Genomic DNA, 26,192 nt, shown 5'->3' with positions numbered 1-26,192 from the left:
TGGCTAGCCCCCTCTATGGCTTCTCGGTCCGCAGCTGGACGTCTATCCGAGAGAGGAGCTGTGTCTTCCAGAGGTGCTGGTACTCTCCGCGTGTGCGACGCGTGGATCCAGTTGGGCAGGCCTCCCACCTTCACAGCCGTGTTCGTGATCAGGATGATCTGGAAGGGCCCACGCCAACGAACATCCAAGCAGCTTCTTCTCACGTGTTTTTTCACCAGGACCCAGTCCCCAGGAAGCAAGTCATGACACGGGTCTTGGCACGATGGTACCTCGGCAGCCTGCACTCTCGACCGATACTGCTGCTTTTCTGTCTCACGTCATCCGGTCCTTCTTCGGCGGGCGGTTCTTCCGATCATCGATCTCTAGGGGCCTTGGGGTAATCTAACCTGGCCTAGATCACCTTCCTCAAGAAGGCAACCATCCTCTATAGCTACCAACTGGAAGGGCGAGATTTTGATCGATATCTTATCACTATTGATCTAAAACCCCGATCTGGTCGACTGAACCTTTATTGCCTGTCATTGAGGGAAGAAAGTGCATCTCTTACCAAGTTAGTTCACCCAATAAAGGACTCCGCTTCAAAGGATCACAAACAACTTCTAGCTTTCAAAGATTTATTATAAAGTCAAGATAAGTTGCAGGTACAAGCATCTCAAAATGAGATTCACAAGATACACGGGCCCAACTACATACATGTGCTCTCTGAAAGCCCTCAGACGAGCAACGGAAACTACAAGCACCAGTTCTAAAAATAATAGGGCTATTAGCATAGACACATATTGAGATCTCTCAGTCATTTACAGCCGGAGGGAAAATACAGGTTAGGCTGTCCCTACCCTGATCTAGATGGTATCCCTACTTAACCAGGTCCCTACCTAACAAAAGGTGTCAGTAGTGAATGACCCCCAAGGGAAGTCACCCACTCTCAGTCTCTTGGTGAAAACCTATAGTTCTCCAATCATGACCCCTCTCTGCCTACCCATCCGCTCTCTTAAGGGTCCTCAGGCTTCTGCTCTCACTCCACCCAGGGGTGCTGTCCCTAATACAAAAATACAACAACATTTAGGACGCCCCTCGTGAGACGCCCCTCACGTGGTGTAGCTTCTGGCTTTTTCCATGATGAGGCCTTGTGGTTAGAGTCGACCTTGCTTCTCAGACTCTTCTCCGGCCCGCTGATACCCCTTAAACATTCCGGAACCCTCCTCCATGTCTGGTCCGTCTCTTGAACAAACTTCTATTCATCTTTATTTATAATTGAATACCCCCTTTTCTCTTACAGACAGACATTTGCAGCCAAATCCCAATTCTCATAGTCTTCCAACCGCGTTGCAACATTCCCCGGCCCAGACTAATATGTGTAAATCAACGTTAAAGCCTTCCAGCCCTACAACATTTTTATAGTATTCAACTTCTTCTTTAATTATTAGCATGTTAATACTCTTATTCTATTTATTCGGTAAACACATCTAAAAATCATGGCCTACTCATTATTACTAAACATTAGTGCAATCCATGTTGTGAAATTGAACCACCTTCCCCCTCCCTTCTAGCTCTGGCCCTGAGGCCTACCACGTTCAGCGTTTCCGTATGCCATCTTACATTTTAGCAGCTACACAACATGGATTCAGGAATAATCACGTCTTAATTAAATCATTTTGTTTCACACATTTCTGTATTAGTTCCACTTCTACTTAAATCTCTATATTAACTACACATTTCAGAATATAACTGTAGGTACTATCAGCACTCATGGCATTTCTCTTCATGACTTGTGCTTACTACGTGTAAGTGTGACGCACTTCTACATTTAGGTCAGTTTGCGCTCTCCCAGGACCAGATAAAGTGTAATCACTGGGCTGGAATGCAATTTTTACAAAAAGGAACATTAGGAATGTGTGATAAATGGTAGAGGAGGTCATGAAAAACAGTTTGGGCAGGGAAAAGGGTACGGCCAGACACTACATCATAACCCAGAAAAGTGTTATCCTTTGTATCATGGTACATGCAGTGCACAATTTGCGCTCCCCTCAGTGTTGACTGTAGTGTCACACCCCGAAGGCAGCTAACCTGGGAAGGGGGCACTCAGCCCCTCTCCCGGGCCATTTTCTGGCCCAAGTTACCCCATTTCACTGGGCTCAGCCATATTTATAAGTGGGAGGGGGGCATGCAGCCCACCTCCGAGGCCAATATCGGCCCCAAGGATGTTATTTTTCTGATGGTGGAGCATGTCACTAGATCTTGACAATGGCTATGTTGATAGCTGAAATGCGTCATCCTTGGTGTCAATGAAGAACCAGTGCCCCCGCCATGCACAGTTTTCTCATCAATTATTTTACAGCAAATGTTGCAGTGATAGTATCAATGATGTCATAGAAGATGTTATGAGTGATGTAATATGTGGGGCATGGTGACGGCGTGAGTTATAGTTACTTTAGGGCACGAGTTATAGTTTCTTGAGATAACTCTAACAATAAGTGCTAAATTTGTATGGTTTGGTGTGTGTAAATTCTGAACCTAACTGTAACATCACTGTAACCATTTGTTTTTGTGAATTTGTAATGTTTTTTAAATTCTATTCCCTAACTATAACAAATTTCTACAGTTGTTTTAATGCAGCGGGAGGTAGGCCAGGCACTGCAGCCAACCCACACCATGCAAGGTCGAAGGGTTAGCAGCGGGGCCTGCCGCCATGCATGCAGCCAACCGAATACCGCGCACGGCCTTTGGCCTTGAACAGCAGAGGATTGGCCACAGGGCCTGGCCCTATGCCCAACAGACTGCATACAACCAACCCTCCAAAGGCAGCCATCTAGGGAGGAGGGGGGGCACGCAGCCTCACACTGAGGGCTGATTTGGGCCCTAGAGACCCCATCCACCGGCGCCCACCACATTGATTTTAGGGGAAGAGCGTACGTGGGCCAGTCCCCGAGCTTTATTTCGGCCCCAGGGACCCCATCTCCTGGGGCCAGGCCTTATTGTAAATGAGGAGAGGGGACAAAGACACCTCCATGGGCCAGGGACCCCATCCACCGGGGCCTCATCTTTTATTAATTGGGGATCGGGGGTGCCCCCCAGGCCAATTTCAGCCCCAGGGATCCCATCTCTCGGGCCTGGCCATTTTATGATGGGTGAAGGTGTACGCGGCCCCCTCCCCAGGCTGATTTTGGGGCTCAGCCTTATTACGAATGGGAAGGAGGGGCCAGACCAATAAAAGTGTAGGTGCCCTGGACACCACCTAGGGCATCCATTTCCTCTTTGTTGGGGACTGCAGGGGAGCCCCAATTCCCACCCAGCCAACTCCTCACCTCCAGAGAGAGCCAGCATTGCTCCTGCCCAGAGGGAGCGGTTAAACATGCTGCTCCCTGCGGGCGGGAAACATTTTTTCATCTACTTCCCTGCCTGATTCATAGTGGGCAGGGAAACAGATGAAAAGTGTGCTCCCAGAAGTTTTCCTACTCATGCCTGCTGGGAGTGGACTTACTGTTTGCTCTCACTTGGTGGGAGTTTAAAAATTGCTCCCTCCAAACAAGAGCAAACACGCTATGTCCCAGGGGTGGGCATCCTGAGACATAGCAAGAGTCTGGCCGTGAGGATCAGGATTGGGTTTCCAGGGCCATTAATGTCTCTGGGAGGGGGGATGCGCCGCCCCCTCCCTTTATTATCCACGGCCAGGGTCCCCGAACCGAATGCAGCCTGGGAAGGGGGCTGAGCTGCCCCCCTTCCAGTAATAAAAATCAACCAAGCCCTGGGGGATGAGGTCCCCAGGGCCAAATTCGTCCAGGGAATGTGGCGGGTCGCTCAGCCCCCCCTGTTGGTATTTTTATTTGGCCAGGCCCCGGGGGATGGGGTTCCAGGGCCGTAATAGACCCAGGCAGGGGGTCAAGTGTGTCCCCTCCCCCTTAATATCAAATTTATCCCCCCCAGAACTGGCTCACCTGGGGGGCAAAGAAAACGAAGCGCAGACAATGGCGCTTGCTGGTTTTTTTTTTCACTTTTACCATGGATTTGCAGATCCTCCACGAATGCGTGGCAAAATTGAAAAAATTAAAATGTTTTGCCCCCCCCCCCCCCCCCCCGCAGGGTCTCTGTGGGACACCACCACCAGGCCTTGGTAGTCAGGTAATTTCTACCTGTCCCTTTATGTTTTTTCACCTTTTTTCTTGGGACCCAGACTCCGGGTCCCAAGATAGCTGTCAGCACTTCCTGGTTGAAGTGTTGGCAGCTAATCAGATCTCCAAAAGGTTGAGCACTCTTATCCGAGCGCAGATGTTACAATCCTCTGGTTACCCCTCTCCAGCCACAGATGTTTTTGCAAAATGTTTTTTTGTACATAATTGCAGGAACTTCGCTCAATAGCTGTATTTCCTCGGATTCAATAATCCCCAGCAACTTAGCCTGTGGGTGGCGAGGGGTAACCAGAGGATTGTAACATCTGCGCTCGGATAAGAGTGCTCAATCTTTTGGACAACAATTGACAAAAAAATGCTGGATGGAAGAAGGGACAGCATTTTCCCAACTGGCATATAATAACAACGAGTATTACACATCTGAATAATTGATTATGAGTAGCAAGATGGTTTATTTTGATTCTTGCCTGGCAAAGAGCTCTGCGGCACCAAAACCCCCCTGGGGAGGGGGAGGGGGCAGCCGAGCACTTTGCCAGTTTTGGTTCCAAGTCCGGCCCTGGCTTCCACTGCATGCTGGGGGATGTAGTGCCTGTGTTGGTTATCGATTCAAAATCCCTGGTGGAATCCGTGCTGCCGACAATTTGCATTCATTATTTTATTTTATTTTATTTTATTTCATTTAATTTCAAAAGCCCTCCAGTGGGCCTCAGAAGGGAAAGGCCGGTTTGCAATAGCAATTCTTCCGTGCTGCTAATCGGACTTAGAACAGTTCATATGTATATATATATATATATATATATATATATATATATATATATATATATATATATATATATATATATATATACAAACACAATCAATCCTGGTCCACCGCTCCTCCAGATGGGGTCTTCCAGGTACAGACGACCAGACGTAAGTTGTTATTAAATGAAGTGCTTTATTTCAAAATCACGGCTCACAGTCTAATTCAGGTCAGTGCCTAACATGACACATTTCGACCACAGAAGCGTGGTCTTGATCACATGATATATATATATATACAGAGAGAGATAGAGAGAGAAATATATATATATACACACACACACACACACATGCACACACACACATATATATATATATATATATATATATATATATATATATATATATATATATATATATATATATATATATGTAATGATTCTCTGGGGAGTGCCCCATGCAAAGTGCTTACCTCTTCGAGGACTGAGGGGATGTTTGTATCATTCAAATCAGCAAGAAGTTGGTATTGACTACTGAAGTCGGGTATCTATCAAAAGAATAATAACCATAAGTGAGCAAAATTGTAATAATTATTCATCATAATAATGTTTATTTCAGAAAACAAATTCCATAACACGAGTAATAATAAAAGCAGATACCCAATTAATAGAAAAAGTAGGCAATAAAAACTCCAGATATGTAAAATCCCATACCATAGGTCAACAATCCATAAAACAATTACCTACCCATACATAGCATTTTACTCTAAGGTTCCTTTATGATTTCTTTAAACCCCCCACAATGTACAAACAGATGCATCCAATGGATAACATCTCGAAATAGGTATGGACTGGCCTTAACCAAATAAAATCCATTCCTTTGAGAAGGAGTATAATACATTTCTGGCGCAAATCTGAATAAAAATCACAGAACATATTAACATAATAACATAAAGGGTATTTTGATCAGAAAACATGTCACTTCTGCAAGATTCAAGATCTTTAACCTGAGACCACCTTTCTGAAACTGATAGGAAGTTATGTACTAAACTAAGCCTAGATCTGGTCAAAAGATAACAATGATAAATATTACTAGCATAAGTCAAATACGGCTCATTATACAAAGTTGTTTTAAGTATGGCATGAGTACGGACAGTCACCTTTTGTAATTCATTGGACTCCCTGATAGATCTTTGCAAGGCGTTGAAAGGTGCACAGTATTGCCTGGCGCAATGTAGTCTGATCTGTGCGCCCCAGTCTGTGTTTGGGAATCTAATTTGATGGACATTGATTTCAAATTAGGAAAGTGATGAAGGGTACGTGCTTGTCAGCTACTAAGAAATGTCCATGGCACTTCATGCAAAGCTGTCATGTTGGCCGAGTTATTTTTTTTAAATAAAGAGAGAAAGATGTGCTTGGTAGGAGTGACAGTTTCTCTTACCATAATTTCAATTAGTAAGGAATGGAATGAGGAATGGTTGAGGAGGTAATGGATAATTCTGCAAGGAGAAAAAGTGCTCATTGACAATATACTGTAATTAGTGGAAAGAGCAGATAGCCGGGGCCCAGATACCAGGAAGAAAAAGAGGAACCTGTGCTTACCAGGGAAATTGTGACTATAAAAAACTTTCTTTTATAATTGCAGGAAAGTCCCTGACTCAGGTTATCCAGCAGGGTAACTGGTTGAGCATGGAAGCGGTCGGCCAGGAGGTCTATGTGACTTGTGCTCCCAGCCTGACCACTGCTCCCTCATCAGCCCATTAGCAGGTCCTCCAAGTCATTCCTCCCTCTCCCTCTCACTGAGCTCAGGGAGAGGAGCCCTGAACTTATCAGCAGCTCTTGTGGCCTTAAATGTCTCCACCGTATCCTAAACTACACTCACATACAGCCATTTGCAGCAGTGCAGAACAGGGCTCCTGCCTTTTGGCACCCTCCACTTGGCATCTAACTAAACACCGGACTCATCGCCAGTGGAGCCTTCTGCTGAATGGAGCGTCGAGGGTGTCTTTAGTGAGGTGGGGAGGCCACACTTATTACACTGCAGCAGATAAGAATTAACAGTAGGGGTGGGCAGAACTCTGCGGAATCTCGATGAGTTTTTTCGTAACTCCGCGGAATTCTGCAGAGTAAAATTGTGCGAGTTCCGCCCAACTCTAGTTATGTGGGGGCATATTATCAAGGGGGTTTATCTCCGCTTTTTTGGCTTTAAAAGCCAAGAAAGCGGAGATAAAATTATCTCCCTATTACCTAGCTGTCACTAACACCAGTTAGCGACAGCTAGTAGGAGATAGCGACCATCTTGGGCCCCACTTTGCATGTCAGTGATATTTATCACTAATGATATGCAAAGTGGGCGTGCCAAGATGTTAGCGACTGAAAACAGTCGCTAACATCGCTATCTCCTATTACCAACTTTTGGAGATATTCGCGCTAAGCGCAAATTTCTCCAAAAGCTAACACCTGCCCTGAGCAGTTCTTAGCCATGTTATCCAATGGGAGGTGGATAACATGGCTAAGAGCGTTAGCTCGGTAATGCATGAATATCACTGACTTTTCAGCGATATTCATGCATTGCGGCGACTTTTATCGCATTTGCGATAAACCTTGGTAATACCAAGGTTTATTTGCGGTAAAAATCGCCGCAGCTCAGCGGTAAATTTTTGTCTCTAACCAAGCAATAGCGATAATTATCGCTATTGCTTGGTAATATGCCCCGTGGTTCGGCAGGCCATGTCTGCACTGCTGTGCACATTTCAGTGAGGTCTTAACATATGTCCTGCATTGACACACTTAAATTACACACCATCACCCTTTGTTCAACCTCAGACATGAAGTCAAATAGTAATTTCTGGCACTTACTGTATTAAAGTTGGCATCGAATGCTAGATCGTTCACATTTAGAGAGCTACAGTTCACACAGGATGGTGAGGAGAGGGTGTTCTGAACTTCCGTTCGTAAGTTACTCAGATCTGTGCTCAGACTCTGCTGCGTACCATGCAGATCATTGAAAGAAGAATTCACTGCCTGTAGTAACACGGCGGAGGTATACATCACTGCAACGAGAAACAAAACAGGGAGAGGCATCAATTTACTGCTGTGGGATTACTGTTCACTTAATTCACCCTCACAAACCTCCAAAGTCCAGTTCCCATTCACTTAGTTTGCTTTTCTCCAATCTACTATCTTAAGCAAACTAAAAAGGATACAAGCAAATTGAAATCATCTTTAGGCACCCCAGTCACTAAATACTTTGCTAATTTCAGGGGAAAAAAGAAAAACAGTGCTAATTAGGCACTCTCGCATTTATTAATTTTGCCTCTTGTCTTTATGCCAATGCCTAGATAAACAGTTAAATGGCTGCACACCTGTGCTCCGCCACTTTGTTGTAGCGGACTAAAAGTCCAACGGTCTAGGCAGATCAGCCCAGCAAAAAGCTACACCTACTTGGGGGCTCTGACTTGTCAACTCCCTAAAACACGCCCTGAAGCCATTTGCGGTCTCCCCTTCTAGTCCCCCACTGGACACTAACTGGGAATTGCAGAGACCCCCTAAGAGTCTGCACTCTCTCCTCTAGAAACCTGCCTCAAATTTCTTATGTGTAACCTGAGAGCTACGTTTTACAATATATACATATCTTAGGATCCCGAGTTTTTTTATTTATGTGAAACACTGACAATGAGATTTAAACCTCCTACTGTGCCCCAGAGCAAGCATTGACTGCTAGACCTAGCTTCTCTTGGAGATTCAAGATTACAAAAGGAGTAACTTCGCTGTCCAACTAGAATGCAATCTTACTGACACTGAGATGCAAGAGTTTTGGGATAGGTTAAGCCCTCTCCATTGCTTTGCGAGTGATGACCCCTGCCCTGAGGTACTGAATCTCAAGTAGCCTTGATATTTTAGATTTCTAATACTCAGTGTGCATGAAAATCATGCAAGTGTGCAGGGGCCTTGAATGTTTAAAAAAAAAAATTGTTAACAATTTTTATTTGTCATGTTTCACATAAGCTGCATAGCTCTGCACTCCAGAGGCTTATGCACACATCAATTACATCATAATAATGACTTTGACTTTTATAAAGATGGACAAACTGCATTTCAACGAATCCCCCCAACTCCCCCCCTCTCCCCCCGATTGCACCCATGTCCCTTGAATGTTTAAAGGTAAACAGTGCAGGGCTTCTGTGGCCGAGAGGAGGTGTATCAAGTGTGCTTTGCTTTTATCATGGGACTACCATCTATATACTGGTTCATAGATGCGTAGCAGTGGTGGCAGCACATACCGTATATGACTCTGTAATACAATACAGGACTTTTTCCGGTCCCTTGGTGCAAATAAGAAGCTTACAGGCCTCACTCACTCTCCAAAGTTCTGCTGAATTGCCATTATCGGGTGCTTTGTTGACATCCTGAGAGTATGGGGGTGTGAAAGGAGTATTATGTGACTGTTATGAATCTGTATGATAGGCAAGTGTGTATTTTTGACAATAATTGGATACATTTGGAATACCTTTGGTGAAGCATAGCACAAGATAGAGGCTGGGAAACCACTTCCTACATGAGTATGGTGCATTGCTTCCAATCCTCAAACTTTTGTGTAGCTCCAGACATTAAGATGTGAAAGGTTGGAGACGGGGATGCCCACAGAACTGTAGCGGGGCCTTTCATAAGTGGCCTGTCTGATTATTTCACTCCTGAGCACTACCATTAGGGTTGATGAGGGTTAGAGGATAGGAGTTACCATTCACTCAGGACCTGCCTTCTGTCTCACTCAGAGGTGTTACACCAAAAGGCTAACAGCAGTCATGCATGAGCACTTCTTGCCTCACATTGCTATTATTTCGAGAGATCTCCATGGCGGCAGTGCTCACCACCCCTTTTTACCGGCCATCTCCTGAAGACAAAGTCTATGTCTGCTGTGAAGTGGAGGGATGCACAAACCGAGGTAACCACCTCAGACCAGTCCCAGGAGAGTGACAGTGGATTCAACATTACTTCATTTGAAAAGGACAATAAGAAAGAGCATGAAACTTCCTTAGATGGTTCCAAGATTTCTCACTAACCACAGAGGTGAGACTCCTCAAAGTGTCAGGGACACTCTTGAGATCCCGGGCAAGCCTCCAACAGTGAGAGGACATCTCCTGAAAGTCTGTAACTACTTGCTGAAGGAGAGCTGTGAGTTTCCCCTTGGAAAGAAGTCTACCCGTTCTGCTGAGAGACTAGAGTGCAGGGCACCTTGACACAATGAAGAGTGCCAAGCGGAGAAGCCGAGCTGGGATGACCTGGAAGTTTCAACTGCACTGAAGTGATCACTGCTTTGCACCGTTTCAGCCTGACCTTCTGGACTGAAGATTCCAAGCATGTCTACTGCTCATGGTCATACCTGATCTTTGAGATCGGAGGAACTGACTCAGGTTCTCCCTGCCTCCACCCTGTGAACATGCCACTCTGCACCGACGAAGAGAAGCATGACCATCCCCACTGTCATCAACATACTGTCAACTCAAGAACTGTGACACATGCTGGCACCGCCCATGACTTTTGACCCATCCAGGCTCCGATGGACTCATCAGCTGCCTATGGATGAGCTTTCACCACACTTTGACTAGGGGTTTGAATTTGGGTGTAAATTGTTACACTGGAGAGGGCAGCCATCCCTGCCGAATGCCTGTGGTATCTGCAGCTCCATCTGCAGTACCGAGAAAGGAGGTGGTACCACATGGACTTAGTGCAGCCAGAAAGTTTCTCCCACTGGGGTCTCACATCATCGCAGAACGTAAACACTAACAGATTACTGCCCCAGAGAGTGAGTGACTTTGACTTAAGACTGCGGGCCTACCTTCCAACTGCTAAAAAACGGGTTACCATTAAGAGACGTAGCTGAAAGTCATAGACACAAACTTTTTCACACTCCTCACAGTGAGCCTGGACATGTCATCTGCCTTAATAGATAACTATTTCCTTACTTGTCACACCTTGTTAGAATATTTTGTTCCCTTACACATTCTATTTGTGTTTTATCACCTAATTGGTACAATAATAAAGTACTTTACCTTGTTCATTAAGATAAAGCCCTGGGCTGTACAGTCACATTGTTTTCTAATGTGTGATTGTTGAGTTTTGAATCTCTATCCCTAAAACACCCCCTGAGAAGCACTGGACTGCTCACCTTGCTAACCTCAGATTCAGCTTCTAAAAGACTGTAGTTGGTGCTGAGCTTTCAGCAACTGAAGTAGGTCAGACTCTGGGACATCAGTGAAAGGCCTTAACTATCTAGGTCATGGCCCAGTCACCCTTGTGTGCTTTGGGACACTTAAAACAGTTGTGACCTAATGGGAAACAATAAAACGCACTGTAGATAATGTACAGCACCCACTCCATGCTGGTTAGCAGTGGTACAGTGTCCTAAAGCCAACAAAAACGATTTTCAGCACACAGGAGGAGAGAAGGCAAAACGTTTGAGGGTGACCCTGAACAGAGGGCTAAGTCCAACAACTTGCATTATGTCCTAAACAAGGTTATGACATGAATCACTATGCTCGCTGGAACCATGGTTCAAGAAGTGATGGTCTGTGCCTTTTGAGGTCTGTTGAGATGGTGTTTAGTGCTGTCCACACAAAGATCTTGTATTCAGTGTTTTACTTTATTCAAGCTTGGTCAATAACAGGTCAGGTTATAGATACACCCTCTGAACAGTGAATACAATTTGATTTGATGTACTTTAGCTAAAAACTCCCTTAGGGTTGCCACGATATGTGAGGAAATGCTGTCACTATCGAGGACATGATCATTCTGCTCCCAGTTAAATATAAAAGAAGATTCGGAAAGGCAAGTATTCTCTTAACTTCATTGCATAATTGCACTATTTGTAAACATTCTTACTAAATATTGCCTGTTTTCCCAGTATTCTTGTTTCAACCCACCAATGCTTTTCTGGGGAGTTACTCAATATTTACTGATATTGAGAATGTTCACAACACCCAAAGAGATACAACCAATCCTCAGTGCTCTCTTGTCTTGTTAGACCCACTGTGAGGTGAAAAGGATCCCCAGTGATCCAAACGCTGATGGAGGACCCGAATCTTCACAAATGTTTTACAATCAATATTACAGAATTCCTTTCAGCATTGTTCTTTAACTCCACAACTTGGGAACCCTTCCTTACCATTGGCCATTGAGTTAACGCTGTCTATTGCTGGATCCGCCTTCTTTCTAATTTCAGCAAGTATCTTCCCTCCCAGTAATGGTCCAATGTCTGTGGGGAACATTTCAATACCGTCAGAACATAGACTGAAATGTAAAGAACATTATAGTCATGGAAGATTGGAATTATCATATAAAGCTTTTTAGAGAAATGCTGGTATTTCCAGACAGAAAAGCAGAAGATGGGTAAGTTCAAAGACAAAAAATATACTTACTTGAAAATGAAGTATCAAGACTTTCAACAAAACAAGTATGAGAAGACACAGTGAGGCTCGGTGGATCCCTCCCCACTCACACAGAAGTTTTAAAAAAACTTAAAAAAACACAGAACAACATGGAGGAGGGTTGTGTCTTCCCAAAACACAGCTTAATTTCCAGGTCACAGCTTGAGCCCATTCAACACTTTCTTCTTGAACCCCTAAAAAGAGTACCAATGTAGTGTACCTCAACAAAAGACAGTATGTGATGTTGGGGGTAGGAAACATTTTCTCTTGGCAGAAGTTTCACTGCCGGACAGTCGTTGGTGTGGCTGCATCAAAATGGGTGATGAGGAGAAAGATAGGGAATGATTGCTGAGGAATGAGGAGTTAGGAATGAGTGGTAAAGACGGAGGGATAAAAAGTGAAGCATGAGAGATGAGGTGCAACAAACTACGAGTGAGTAATGAGGAGAAAGATAAGTAATGAGGAATGAGGCATAAGGATTAGGTAGTGGAAAATGAGAGCTTAGGACTGAGGGAAAAGGAGTGAGGGATGGTTAGTGGAGGAAGAGGAGTGTGGTATGAGTAGTCAAGGATGATGTGAGAGGACTGATGACTTAGGGATGTGAAGTGAAGGATAAGGAGTTTGAAATGAAATGGGGATCTAGGGTTGAGGTAAGGAGTGAGGGGTGAATGAAGAAAGAGGGATGAGAAAGGAGGAGGAGTGTGGAATAAGGGGGAGAATTGAGGAATGAGGCATGCCAGATGAGGAGTGAGGACTAAGGGATGAGGACTGATGGATGAGGAGTAAAAGTTTAAAAGTGAGGGGAGAGGAATGAGTAAAGGGATCTGTCTCTGATATTTATTGATTTTTACAAAAATGAATATAAAATCTATATACAAATATCTATTTCATTGTGCAGTATGACATCAAATTTATTTGTGGCAGTACTTCCCCAAATTCTGTTTGACGGGGTTTCTATGGATGGCTAGACTAATTCAGGACCCGAATAAAAAAGCTTTTGCGGTGAGTCATATCTTATTTGAAAACTAGGCGTGACTTACTCATGAATTTCCGGGTGTAAGCCATGCGCATCAAGGACCTCATACATAAAGCTTTTTGGGAAAATCAAAAACAAATCACACATATGTCTGGAGTAAGACACAAATACTCCCATACAATGCTTTGTAAATCAGACTTAGAAATTCAGGTGTTTATTCACATTCAAGACAGAAAAATTCCACTACTCACAAAAAAAGCTTATGTGAATTAGACTGTGAAAAACCATAGTACTTTATGCCACCACTTATATTTTGAAATAATTACACCACTTTCCTCACCGTCTGTCTTTTGTTTTCCAGATCGTTGTAGCACTTCACTTTCCAATTTTTCCAGTTAATATTTTCCACTAAGCCATTCAATAAGCAAGGATTACTGCTTGTCATTGAAGAAATTAACTTATATTCACAGGAGACTTTTTCATAGCTAGGCGTTTAATTAAGCAGGGCTGAACAAAACAATTAAGTTCACTATTCTTGTCTACTTACTATTGACGCTGTCCTTGGCTTTTGCCACTGGGAGGCTGCTGGAATTGACGATGTAGTTTATTTCCTGTAAATAAAGACAGAGTGGATGTTGTCATCAAAATGGTCTACACCATTGCTGTGTTTTGGGTGTTTAAATGGGATTTCACTGTTGCAGTGAAAGAATGGGTTTTCTAGGACTAACATCTTGAGGACTAAGCACACATTCTACCCTAAGCCCACATTACTATAAATTCATTGGGTGAGAATAACCTTTTCAAGCAGTGTGCACTCCAACTTACCGCTCCTCCTAGGCCAAGAAAACCGAAGGAACTTCCAGCGGCTGGCTTGATCAACACTGTTTTCTAAGATCTGGCTATCAAGTTAATTAAACATTTCGAAGTAATTTGCATTACATTCCTCAACTAAGTTGAATGCACTGGACCTCTGGTTAAGACCAGATAAATCTTAAACCAACTTTTCTCCTTGTCGTGTGCAAATGTTAGCCATATAGCCGAAAGCAACCAAGCGCGAATGATGGAAAAACTAGTTTGACCATCTGATATTTTGTGGTTTCTCTACCACCACTACAGCGGGTCAAAAACCTTGCCATTTTGAGAAACTCAGTTTTAACAAAAGGGCCACTGATTTCAGCCAGATTCATCTGAATCACTTGTCCATATTTGTCTGAGTTAACTAATCGAATAGGATCTATTTGGGTCGTCCAATTGTTCTGTGTGTTGTATTCAGCGTTTGCGGCCCTGAGACACAAGAAGCAAACTTACCTTCTTTGGCATCTCAGAACTGGCTTCAAGAGAATACAAACAGCCCTTAACAGAATTTTACCAAAGTTTCTGATCAACAAACTCCTGAGTTACCAATCTACAGTAGTGCTGCTCAAATTTGCACTTCATAGAAAACTAAAGGGGACCACGCCATTTACTTTGAAGTGGCCTATCTGTGGAATGATCTTCTTCCACTCATCAGGGCAGTTGCAGACAATCATATTTTCCATCTAGGTACAGCCGCGGCCGGTAGTGGGAGTTCCTGCCGGGCGGTGACGTGGGGAGGGGAGGGGCGGCTGGGGGGTAGTAATCTTTGGATTAAGGACCTTAACAGGTAAGTAAACAGCGAATCCTGCAAGCACCTTGCTGAATTTTTCAGTTTTAGGTGACCTAAATCTGCACTTGGAAGAGAGAACTGCACCTAATGTGGAAGAATTAGTTGACTCACGGGGTGCACTACTGCTTACTCAGAAAGTGAAGGGATCGACCCATATTAAGGGACACCTTCTGGACCCTATTTTTACTAACGCTGACATAGCAGTTGATAATCCCTCTCCGTTACTTTGGAGCGACCACTATTTGATTCCCTTCTCTTGGTCTCCACCTATAAAGGAGGTGTCAGAAACCAAAAACTTGTACCTGTGACTTTGCTGTGGGTCGTGACTCCTCGGGACCTGTGCCTTCAGGCGCTCGCGCTTCCTGGTGGCTACTGGTGTTCGCTGGTCCCCCCCGCTGCCGCACCCGAAGATCTTGCGGCCGCCGTGCGGGGGGACTACAGCCCCAAGAGGACTTTGCTACTTGATCCCGCCCACCTCCACCCATTTCCGCGCCCGGGAGGTGCATAAATCAACGGCGCTCCCCTGGGGGAGCGGGAAACCAAAAAGTTGTACCTGTGACTTTGCTGTGGGTAGTGACTCCTCGGGACCTGTGCCTTAAGACACTCGCGCTTCCTGGTGGCTACTGGTGTTCGCTGGTCCCCCCCGCTGCCGCACCAGAAGATCTCGCGGCTACCGTGCGGGGGGACTACAGCCCCCAGAGAACTTTGCTACTTGATCCCGCCACCTCCACACATTTCTGCGCACGGGAGGCGCATAAATCAACTGCACTCCCTTCGCGTCACGGGACGCGCATGGGCGCGCGCCGGGCGAAGCCCGGGCCAAGGGTGGTCCCATCTAGGCCCGTCCAAGATCGGACAAGGCAGGGCTGGGCCACCCCCCTTGTTTCATCTCCATAAGGACAAAATAACTGTAAGCATTCTTTTAGTATTTTATTTGCACTGTCTACTTACTACAAGACTCGCTTAGTGGAAATACCCTTCCTGTGCTATTACTTGTGTACAACATCTGCATGTTATGCTTAACCTCGCAGAGGGTACTTGTTAACATTATAATTGTGGGTTAGGCTCTGTGCAGCCCGAGGTCACAAGATAGATAATGCCTACTACAACAAGCAAAACTTTAAGAGATCAGGCGGGAGGGGGCCTCAGAGGGACCCTAGACGCCTACCTAACAAAATCTGTCTCGACACTGGATCGCAAAATTTCAGTTGTTGAGAGTCGCTTGTCCCTTGAATTTCAGAAAAACAAAAGATCTTTATTGGGCTCAATAATATCATCAAAGTTCCCATCTACACACAGTACGCAAAATAACGACAATGTTTCCAACTTAGACATTGGCATCCTCCTTTTACTCCAAGACCACCCGACTTCACAGATATTACCTAGTGGGGCTCTGGCTGAAGTGGTTAACTTGGACCCCTCCCTAGATTTTTCCTTGGAAGAACCCTCCTTGCTACAGCTCCCCAAACCCACCCCTAAGAGTATTAAGAGTAAAACATCACTCATAAAGTCATCTGTGGGAACTTCACAGAAAAGGAAGAGAGGGGGAACTGTTCAGCATGGGAGGAGACCCAAAGCACCTAGAATCTCCTCAGATTCAAACGTGGGGGGGCACATAGCAGTAAAAAAGAATCAACCAAGGAAAAAACGAAACCCACAGGACAATATACACTTGCTTAAACCTTACTCTCCAGAGAAAGCTCAACAGGATGACAGCTTGGATAAGATGGAGCACCTAGTTAGGTCCCTACTTCTTCCACTAATAGAGAGGGTAAAAAGAGTGGGTAGCGATCTAAGCAGCCTAGTGGAAACCACTGCCTCAAACACCAAAGCTTTAAAAGATCTATCAACACTCATAACGGCCCATATGAATAGTGGTCACACCCCGAGCCACACTTCCAATGGGGACACGTCCACACTTCCACGCCCCATTTCATTTAGTAAGGCAGTTGAGAAAGCACCAACTGAAGGAGCGAGAGCCCCCAAAGTCCCCAAGAATGTAAGAGTAGAGGGCGCAAAAAAAACAATTAGAGCAAAGAAAGTTATAATTGAGGAGTCAGGGAACATGTCGATAAAGAGCAGAGGGCTAGACAACACTATTGGCAATTCACATCCAGCCCCCAAAGATATTGAGAAAGTTGCAAACATTGAAAAGGCTTACCCCATAGAGAGAGACTTAAAAAGAACGAACCGCCATATAGATCTGCCTCCGGAGGCGGCCCCGTACGTTATCATCCTCACAGGGGTGCCCGAACTCAGGGAAGGGAAGAGGGAAGGCTATCTTGAATTAAAGAACAAAGCTGTTCATTGGCTTAGTAACAACTGGGCAGTGCCTCCCAACTTAGACGTGGTGATAGCACAGATGAGAAGACTGGCCTGGGTGGGACAGAGACCCAAGGACTTACCAGGAGATGTCATAACCATCAATTTTAGAGATGCCAGAGTTGCCACTTATATAACTGATTGGTACTTAGAACGGGGAGTTACCGGCATATTGACAAGGGATTTGAGCTACTTTTACCCACAGCCTCTAGTGACATTCTGGGGAAGACGAGATACTTATAAAAGATTTAAAACCGCTTGTGCCCCTTTCCCAAGGGATACATATACGAATCAATGGGAAACGATACATAATGGCCGTAGATGTACAGATAGAACAGACAGTCTACGGAGCGGAAGGTTACAGCTCGCACCACTCACCCCACATACTTTACACTGGTCCATCCCCTTAAGCAATAGATTTAATGTATTCTCAGGATTGGATGACCTAGATTGACAGGCAATGAAACTCCCGGGGGAATACTCAACGGGTCCAGCAACCTCCACAATCATAGCGCCACCCCAGCTTATAAGGTACGACACTTATGGTAGCATAGAGGATCTATAGGAACTAAATGAAACTGCCATAAGCAGTGAAACAGTGGTGGAAGCAGTAGAAAAAGCAGAGGACTTTTACCAATTGAGTACATCAAATAGGGAGATTAGTAACTTCTTAACTGTCTCCCAGACTCCAACGGACCATCACCCATCAAAGGGAAGTAGGACAAGAGTAAGTCCCTTAACAAAAACTACAGGGCCCAAGTTGAGCAATTCCTTTTTAGGTCTCGCCTGTTGCCGATGCGCATGCGCATCGAGCAAAGCGAGACTATTGCGAGTTATCCACACTTTATCTGCACTGCAAGGAATCGTGGCGATTCCTTGCAGTGCCCGTGAGTTTTAAGGTCAATGCGCATGCGCATTAAGCTTATGCGCATGCGCATTGACCTTAAAAGTCACGGGCGCGTGCACGTCCGTCTTTGTTTACCCCTCCGCCCCCTCCCGCCGTGTCGCATTTCTCCTCCCCCTCCCCTCTCTTCCTTCCGTCGTGTCGCACCTCTCCCCTCTCCGCCCCCTCCCCTGCCCGCCCCCTCCCGCCGTGTCGCATTTCTCCTCCCCCTCCCCTCTCTTCCTTCCGTCCTGCCGTGTCGCACCTCGCCTGCACGTTTTCGGCAAGGAACTTTGCCAGCGCTTGTTGTCTGTGCAGTGCCTCAAGATGCAAATGTGTGACGCTGTCTCACCATATGAAGGGTGCTGCTGATGGGCACCTAGTCTGAAGCGTTAGGATTTTAACAATTCACCCTTGCCGCATTAAACTACCTGCTGCCACCCGCTTTTCAGCGCCGCCTGACGGAATCGGCTGCCTCAGGGCGCGCATACACGAGAGATGCCAGTACAGCTGCTGCCTAGCTTGACCTATGTAAATGACCCCACCTGTTATAGGCCAATCTCTCTCCTAGACGCTTTGATGAAGGTGGCCGGCAGAATAATCCTAAATAGGATTCAAAGCTGGGAGGATGAAAATCAGGCCATTTCCAATTTACAATATGGCTTTAGATCAGGGAAAGGGACGGTGGAACAGTGTTTGAATCTGGCCTTAATTACCGCCAAATACACACAGGCGAGGAGCGAAAAACTATATATCACCTTTGTAGATTTAAGCTCCGCCTTCGATTGTGTGGATCACGAGCTCTTATGGAAAACACTGTTCAATATGGGCATTGATGGTCAAATCCTTACCTTCATTAAAGAATTATATAAGGATGCAGGAGCCAGGGTGAGATTTGGACGTCAGGGGGAATGCTCGGATAAATTCCCCATCCTGAGGGGGGTTAGACAGGGTTGCATACTAGCACCCCTGCTGTTCACTATTTATGTCAATTCTATTGGACAACACCTAAGTGATTTCCAACATGACTACCCCTCTATTAACGGTTCAACAGTGCCACTACTTCTGTATGCCGACGACGCGGCAATAATGTCGCGGACTAGGATCGGACTACAGCGGGCCGTGGTCCAATTTACTAGTTTCATGAGGGACAAGGGCTTAAAAGTAAACATCCCTAAAACCTACACAATGTCCTGTGGTTGTGGGTTAAGATGGGCATCTTGTCCTATATACTTAGAAGCTCAAAGAATCAAAACAACTGACAGGTTTTGTTACCTAGGTGTAACCTTCGATAGGAGGGGGAGCTGGCATCCAGCAGTAGCTGCCAGGAAATTAGCCTTCACACGGTTCATTGGCGCCTTGAATAATTTCTCTGCTAAAATAGGGGGGAAACCCGCGAAGGAATTAATACATATTTATAAGGCCAAATCTGTATCTACAGCCACATATGGGGCCGGGCTATGGGGGGTAGAAAACGCAAAGATGTTACAAAGTTGTGAGAATCAGTTCATCTGCCATTTACTTGGTGTTCCTAAATTTACATCAACTTATATAACTCACATAGAAGTAGGACTTCCTTACATTTGTGACATAATTAAGATTTCTCCCTTATTGTTGTGGCATAAGGTCTGGGTGACTGAGAAGACCACTTTAAACAGAGAGGTAATAATTGATTGTAACGCATTGGACGGGGCAGCTAACATTAGATGGCTATCGTATGTGAAAAATTTCCTCACGAAGATAGGTGATCCAGAATTCTTTGACAAACCGTCCAGTATGGAGGGGATATCAAGAGGGGTGCTGAAAAAGATGACCCTCAACCATACAGTAACTGACAGATGGAACCTCGAGAATAAGAAACACACAGTCCTCAGATATCAGGACATTACCCAACACGAAGGCCTCCAACATTATCTCACTTTGGACCTAAGTCCCTATGCCCGCACGCTGATGACTCGCCTGACATTAGGTACCTTCTTCCGTCTGGTCACCTTTCCTACCTGTAATGACTGGTCCTCGGAAATTCAATCGTGCCTGTGCGATGATATCTCAACACAATCTAACATACATTGTGTGCTGTTCTGTACATTTTACAAGAGACCACGTAGGGCCTTTCTGATACCTGCCCTTAAAGCATGGGGGATTCGTACTTGTAGATTAGCATATATGAAACTACAGCAATTAGAAGATGATAATGCAGTCTCAAGCTTTTTAAAACTTGTTTTAAATTTAGGAATACCATGCAAAGCCCTCGCATTTAACTTGTGTCGCTTAAAGTACCATGTAATGAATTAACTTTTAAATTACCTCTTTTTAACTATAAAGTTTTAGATGTCAATTCATGACGACTTTTTAACATTCGATTGATCAAGTTTATTCTGATTATTATGGTTTATACTTTGCTTAAATGTATTTATTGTAATATTGTGCTTTTAGGATTTTACTCTGAAAATCGAATAAAGCTTGTTTTGAATTTGAATTTGAGGTGTCAGAAAACCATATGAAGAAGCTCAGCCGGAACTGGTCAAAAATCCCCCTGGAAACCTGTGAAAACCATCCTCACAGATACCTGCCCGGCACTTGATGGTGACCCAGAAGTAGCAAATGGACAATTTATTAGTTGGATCGAAGCCTTCTTGGACCAGCTAGCCCCAAAACACTGCAGAGATATTAAACAAGGTCCCAAAAGAACAGAATGGCACACCCCTTAGTTAAAAGATCTAAAACGCAAATGCAAACAGTTAGAGAGGCAGTGGAGGAAAGACTTCTCACTAGAAGAAAAGCAAGTTTACTGTGAAGCTGTAAAACTTTATAAATTAGAAATTTGCACTGCGCAATCTAAATTCTACGAGGCAAAAATTGTATGAGCTTCAAACACCCCGCGAGACATCTTTACAATATTCAGATCTCTTACCACTCCTCCACCCAATATAGTTAATTCAAGGGATTCACAGAGAAGATGTAATGACCTCGATGAGTTTTTCCATGCCAAAATCGAGGCGATCTATTCATCTTTTTCAACATCTGATAATCTGGAAAATGAACAACAACCGGAAGTAAAACGAGACCTTTTACAACCCAGTCTCGAATCCTTCCCGCCTCTGACGCTTGAGGGCGCTATATCCCCTACTGAACAAGCTAAAATCAGGCTCCCCAAGAGATATGGCTCCCCCGACTATTCTGAACAAAGTAGCCATAAAAGTAGCCCCCACCATTGCTGCACTTATCAACTCATCATTGGAAGTTGGGAAGGTACCTGCTCAGTGGAAAAAAGCCATGGTAAAAGCCCTGCTAAAAAAGGCAGGATCTGATCCTGAGGTATGGGCAAATTATCGCCCTATCTCATTACTACCTGGAATAGCAACAAGCATTTACAATGCAATGGTTTTGCCTTTGTTAAAGTTAGAGCTATTGGCATTGCTCTTGACATTATTTTTATTTATGTTTTTTTAACATAAATAAATGGCATTGTCATTTACAATGCCACTAGCTTTATCTCTCGCAAATGACACACACAAACACACACAGAGCCCCCCCACACACACACAGAGCCCCCCCACACACACCCACACAGAGCTCCCCACACACACAGCCACACAGAGCCCCCCACACACACAGCCACACAGAGCCCCCCACACACACAGCCACACAGAGCCCCCACACACACAGCCACACAGAGCCCCCACACACACACAGCCTCACAAAGCCCCCCACACACACAGCCAGCAAGCGCCCTCCACACACCCACACAGAGCCTTCCACACACCCACACAGCACAAGCAGGCAACAGGGGCACACGGAGGCACAAGCAGGCAACAGGGGCACGAAAACGGAGGCACAAGCAGGCAACAGGGGCACACGGAGGCACAAGCAGGCAACAGGGGCACACGGAGGCACAAGCAGGCAACAGGGGCACACGGAGGCACAAGCAGGCGACAGGGGCACACGGAGGCACAAGCAGGCGACAGGGGCACACGGAGGCACAAGCAGGCGACAGGGGCACGAAAACTGAGGCACAAGCAGGCAAAAGGGTCACAAGCAGGAATTGTAATTTAGACGGGGCTGAAGTGGAGAACGGTCAGTAGGGAAGTAGTGCGGCTGGTGCAGTGGTACCAGGCCGAAAGGTGAGAGGGGCTGTCTGCACCCCAGTTTGGACAGTTTCCACTACCTAACAGGGATTGGTGGGAGGGGGGCGTACTTCTTGCTTGCTTTAGGGCTGTTACTTCGGGGACGCAGTGCACGCTCTTGCCTGCTGCCGCCGGGACACGACAACAGGCAGGGAGAGGACAGGCTGGGAGAGGGAAGGGAGGGGACAGGCTGGGAGAGGGCAGGCTGGGAGAGGGCAGGGAGGGGACAGACTGGGAGAGGGCAGGTTGGGAGAGGGCAGGCTGGAAGTGGACAAGCTGGGAGAGGACAGGCTGGGAAAGGTCATGGAGGGGACAGGCTGGGAGAGGACAGGCTGGGAAAGGGCAGGGAGGGGACAGGCTGGGAGTGGGCAAGCCGGGAGAAGGCAGGCCGGGAGAGGACAGGCTGGGAAAGGGCAGGGAGGTGACAGGCTGGGAGAGGGCAGGCTGGGAGTGGGCAGGCTGGGAGTGGGCAGGCTGGGAGTGGGCAGGCTGGGAGTGGGCAGGCTGGGAGTGGGCAGGCTGGGAGAGGGCAGGCTGGGAGAGGGCAGGCTGGGAGAGGGCAGGCTGGGAGAGGGCAGGCTGGGAGTGGGCAGGCTGCGAGAGGACAGGCTGCGAGAGGACAGGCTGCGAGAGGACAGGCTGGGAGAGGACAGGCTGCGAGAGGACAGGCTGCGAGAGGACAGGCTGCGAGAGGACAGGCTGCGAGAGGGCAGGCTGCGAGAGGGCAGGCTGCGAGAGGGCAGGCTGCGAGAGGGCAGGCTGGGAAGCAGAGAGGGTCTTAACTGAGAAGTCTGCCAGCGCGGAGCTCTCCGGGGCGCAGAGCAGCAGCAGGGCCCAGCAGAGCAGGGCGGGGGGCGGCAGGGGCTCGCAGAGGTGTCTCCTGGGGCAGCCGCCAGGTCCACCATGGTGCGGCTCCGAGCCCCAAGCTCACATGGTGCCAGCGCTGCCCGCTGCCGAGCAGCGCAGTCTACAGGGCGCAGAGTAGCAGCAGGGCCCAGCAGGGCGGGGGCGGCAGGGGCTCGCAGAGGTGTCTCCTGGGGCAGCCGCCCAGGTCCACCATGATCATATGTAGGCTGTGTGTGGTGAGCCTGCTATATTCAATTCTAGGCGCACTGTTTGGCTAACTTAGAGCATGTTAAGAGAAGCTGGTGAGAGGGTCTTGATAATCGAAAACAAAATAATAGTAATAAAAAATAGTAAATAGAAGGCACTCACTGCAAGATTAAGCTCTTAAGGTTTGAGGAGATAATGCTGACATTTTGGACTTACTTGCTAAGCACTGGTGTCATTGACCCATAGCCCCAGATAGGTCATTGTAATGTAATTCTTTGTCACCATCTCAGCCTGAAATCGCATGATGTCCTTTTTCACTCTCTCCTGCCATTTCCCTGCAATTCCTCCATATTTACTGAGTGGCATGAGGTAGTCCATGCCGCAACTGAATACGCACAACTTGTCAGGTCCCAAAGCGTATCTTTACCCGTCAGGCAAAGACCCCAATGAGCAGAGAGGTGGTTCAACAGAAAGCAGACAACAAAAGCAGAGATAAAGGACCTTGAAAGTGGGCACTGCTAAGGGTGCTGCTGGTCAAGTGGAAAATTAACTTTTGGGGCCCGTAAAAGACTACCCCTAATTTTGACCACTTAAAGACAGTTCCTGCTTGTAGTGCACTCGCATACAAAGAGGGCTGAGGATTTGATTGACAATTCAAGCAACTTGCAGATGTGCTCTTATGATGAAACAAAAAATGTGTAGGTCTACCACCGGAATCGACAGCGTTATCAGGAATGTATTATTGTTTCAGTCCCGCTCTGTGCAGATTGTAAAGCACAGTGCCTGCCAGATGGTAATTTAGCTGATTTAGAATGGGAAATCAGAAAGTTGTTTCTAATAGAAATTGAGATTACTCTGGTAAATGTACCGTTCTTGCTTTCAGTTCCACAGCTCGTCAACAGATCGGTGCCAAACATGTCTTTGCGTTTCCTACACACCAGCGCTGCACTGCTGCCACAGACATGAAATCAGGCCTGGATGCTACAAGCACACCAACCGCGTATTTAAGAGTGTGTGTGGGGGGTGGTCTTTGGCTCAACTAAAAAATCCTGCTGGGACGTTTTTAGTTGATGTGCACCCCTAACCAATATAAACAATAAGACTGGCGCAGTGCCTCCCTTGTTAGTTGATGTGCACCCCTAACCAATACATTAAAAAAAAGACCGGCCCAGTGCCCCCCTTGCAAAGTAAATGGAGGGCCCCACTACGGACTTACCCAGGAGCCCTCGGCCAGCTTACAGTGCTGTGAGGGGCCCTGTTGCCTCCCCCCACCCACCTGCTCCCTCCCACACGCACTGCGGGGGGCCTTTGTTACGCCACTGGGCAGGCCTTACTCCACAGAACACCTCCAGAGGTAGGGTCGCATTTAGACATCAGCTGAAGACGGGAGCTCGCGCCGTCCCACCTGCCACCGCAGTCCGCCGAAGATGCGCCCTGCTTACCATATCCCTGACAGGATGACAAGAGAGCGCCTGTCAGGCGCTGGCCAGCCGGGTGTCGAGACAAAATGTACGGCCGCAGCTGACTAGTTAGAGGCAGGCTGGCGAGGTACAATTATACAGGCAGATGACAAGCCTTCACGCGCGGCCGGCTTGAGAACCGATGACACGGCGCGAACAGCAATCCTCCCAAGCCCTGGTCACAGAACAGCAATAAGTCAACTGATGCGCCGTTGTTTCTTTTGCTTTGAATACATGAGAGCATGGCATGATGTTCTGGTAGACTACCGCCGCGGGTTCACTGGGGGCCTGAACATCTCGGAGTCTGCCTGCAGCATGCATAACACCGGGGCAACAAACACACGCTGGCGAAGCAGCAGACCCCAGGCGCGCGTCCTCGGCGTTTGTTTGGGTTCGACATTCCAGGGGCTATCAGCCATTTGCTTTCTCTTTCTGCCTATCAGCAGCAGGAGCTCCGAGCCGCACACACAGGAGAAACGGCACTGCGGGAACAGGGCGGCCCAGGCAGCGGTAGGGGGGCGGGAACGGGAGCCGAGGCAGCGGTAGGGGGCGGGAACAGGGCCGGGGAGACACGGAGAGCGGGAGAGGGGGTGGGAACCGGCAAGCCTGCAGCATGTATAACACCGGGGCAACAAACACACGCTGGCGAAGCAGCAGACCCCAGGCGCGCGTCCTCGGCGTTTGTTTGGGTTCGACATTCCAGGGGCTATCAGCCATTTGCTTTCTCTTTCTGCCTATCAGCAGCAGGAGCTCCGAGCCGCACACACAGGAGAAACGGCACTGCGGGAACAGGGCGGCCCAGGCAGCGGTAGGGGGGGCGGGAACGGGAGCCGAGGCAGCGGTAGGGGGCGGGAACAGGGCCGGGGAGACACGGAGAGCGGGAGAGGGGGTGGGAACCGGCAAACAAGCATTTAAAAAAAGCAAGCACTCACCTGGACTTCTTTCCGGGTGCCTTCAATGGCGGACCAGACTCGGGGGCGTTCCCGGCGTCGCGTGACGTCGGCAAAAGCCAAAGAATCTCGGGAACGCCCCCGTGTCTGGTCCGGCATTGACGGACAGGCCCCTCGTCCAATGGCAAGGCTCCGTTTACGGAGCCAGCCAATCAATGACGAGGGCCGACCCAAAGCCACACACACAACTCAAGAGGTTTTTTGGCACATGCGCAAAGCGCATGGCCAGTCAAAACCTAAAAATGGCTGAGAAATATGTAAACTCCATTCTGTCCTCATATCTTGAGGACAACGATCGCCTTCATCCAACACAGACGGGTTTCAGATCCCACCAAGGCACTGAAACCGCTCTGGTGGTCTTAGTTGTGGAAGCTAGAAAAATTATGGATGTAGGAGGATCAGCAGCAATAATCCTCCTAGACCTCAGTGCGGCCTTTGATACCGTCAACCACCAACTTCTTATTTCCAGGTGCCAAGAAGTG

At 47.0% G+C, this 26,192-nt stretch overlaps 1 protein-coding gene across 2 annotated transcripts in view; it reads right to left on the bottom strand.

The window, feature by feature from the left end:
- LOC147711924 (prominin-1-A-like) overlaps positions 1–26,192 on the bottom strand; it is a 487,531-nt gene that overhangs the window by 149,276 nt on the left and 312,063 nt on the right. For both annotated transcript variants that reach the window (XM_086922649.1, XM_086922650.1), the window contains exons 6-9: positions 13,818–13,881; positions 12,033–12,122; positions 7,727–7,920; positions 5,341–5,415 (exon numbers count right to left, since the gene is read on the bottom strand). In XM_086922649.1, coding sequence (XP_086778775.1) covers positions 5,341–5,415; positions 7,727–7,920; positions 12,033–12,122; positions 13,818–13,881 — 423 coding nt within the window. The remainder of the gene's footprint in view (positions 1–5,340; positions 5,416–7,726; positions 7,921–12,032; positions 12,123–13,817; positions 13,882–26,192) is intronic.

Source organism: Lissotriton vulgaris, chromosome 5 (genome assembly GCF_964263255.1).
Source record: "Lissotriton vulgaris chromosome 5, aLisVul1.2, whole genome shotgun sequence".
Taxonomy (NCBI): Eukaryota; Metazoa; Chordata; class Amphibia; order Caudata; family Salamandridae; genus Lissotriton; species Lissotriton vulgaris.
Note: the sequence above shows the minus strand (reverse complement) of the source record. Positions and strands in the feature narration are given on the sequence as shown.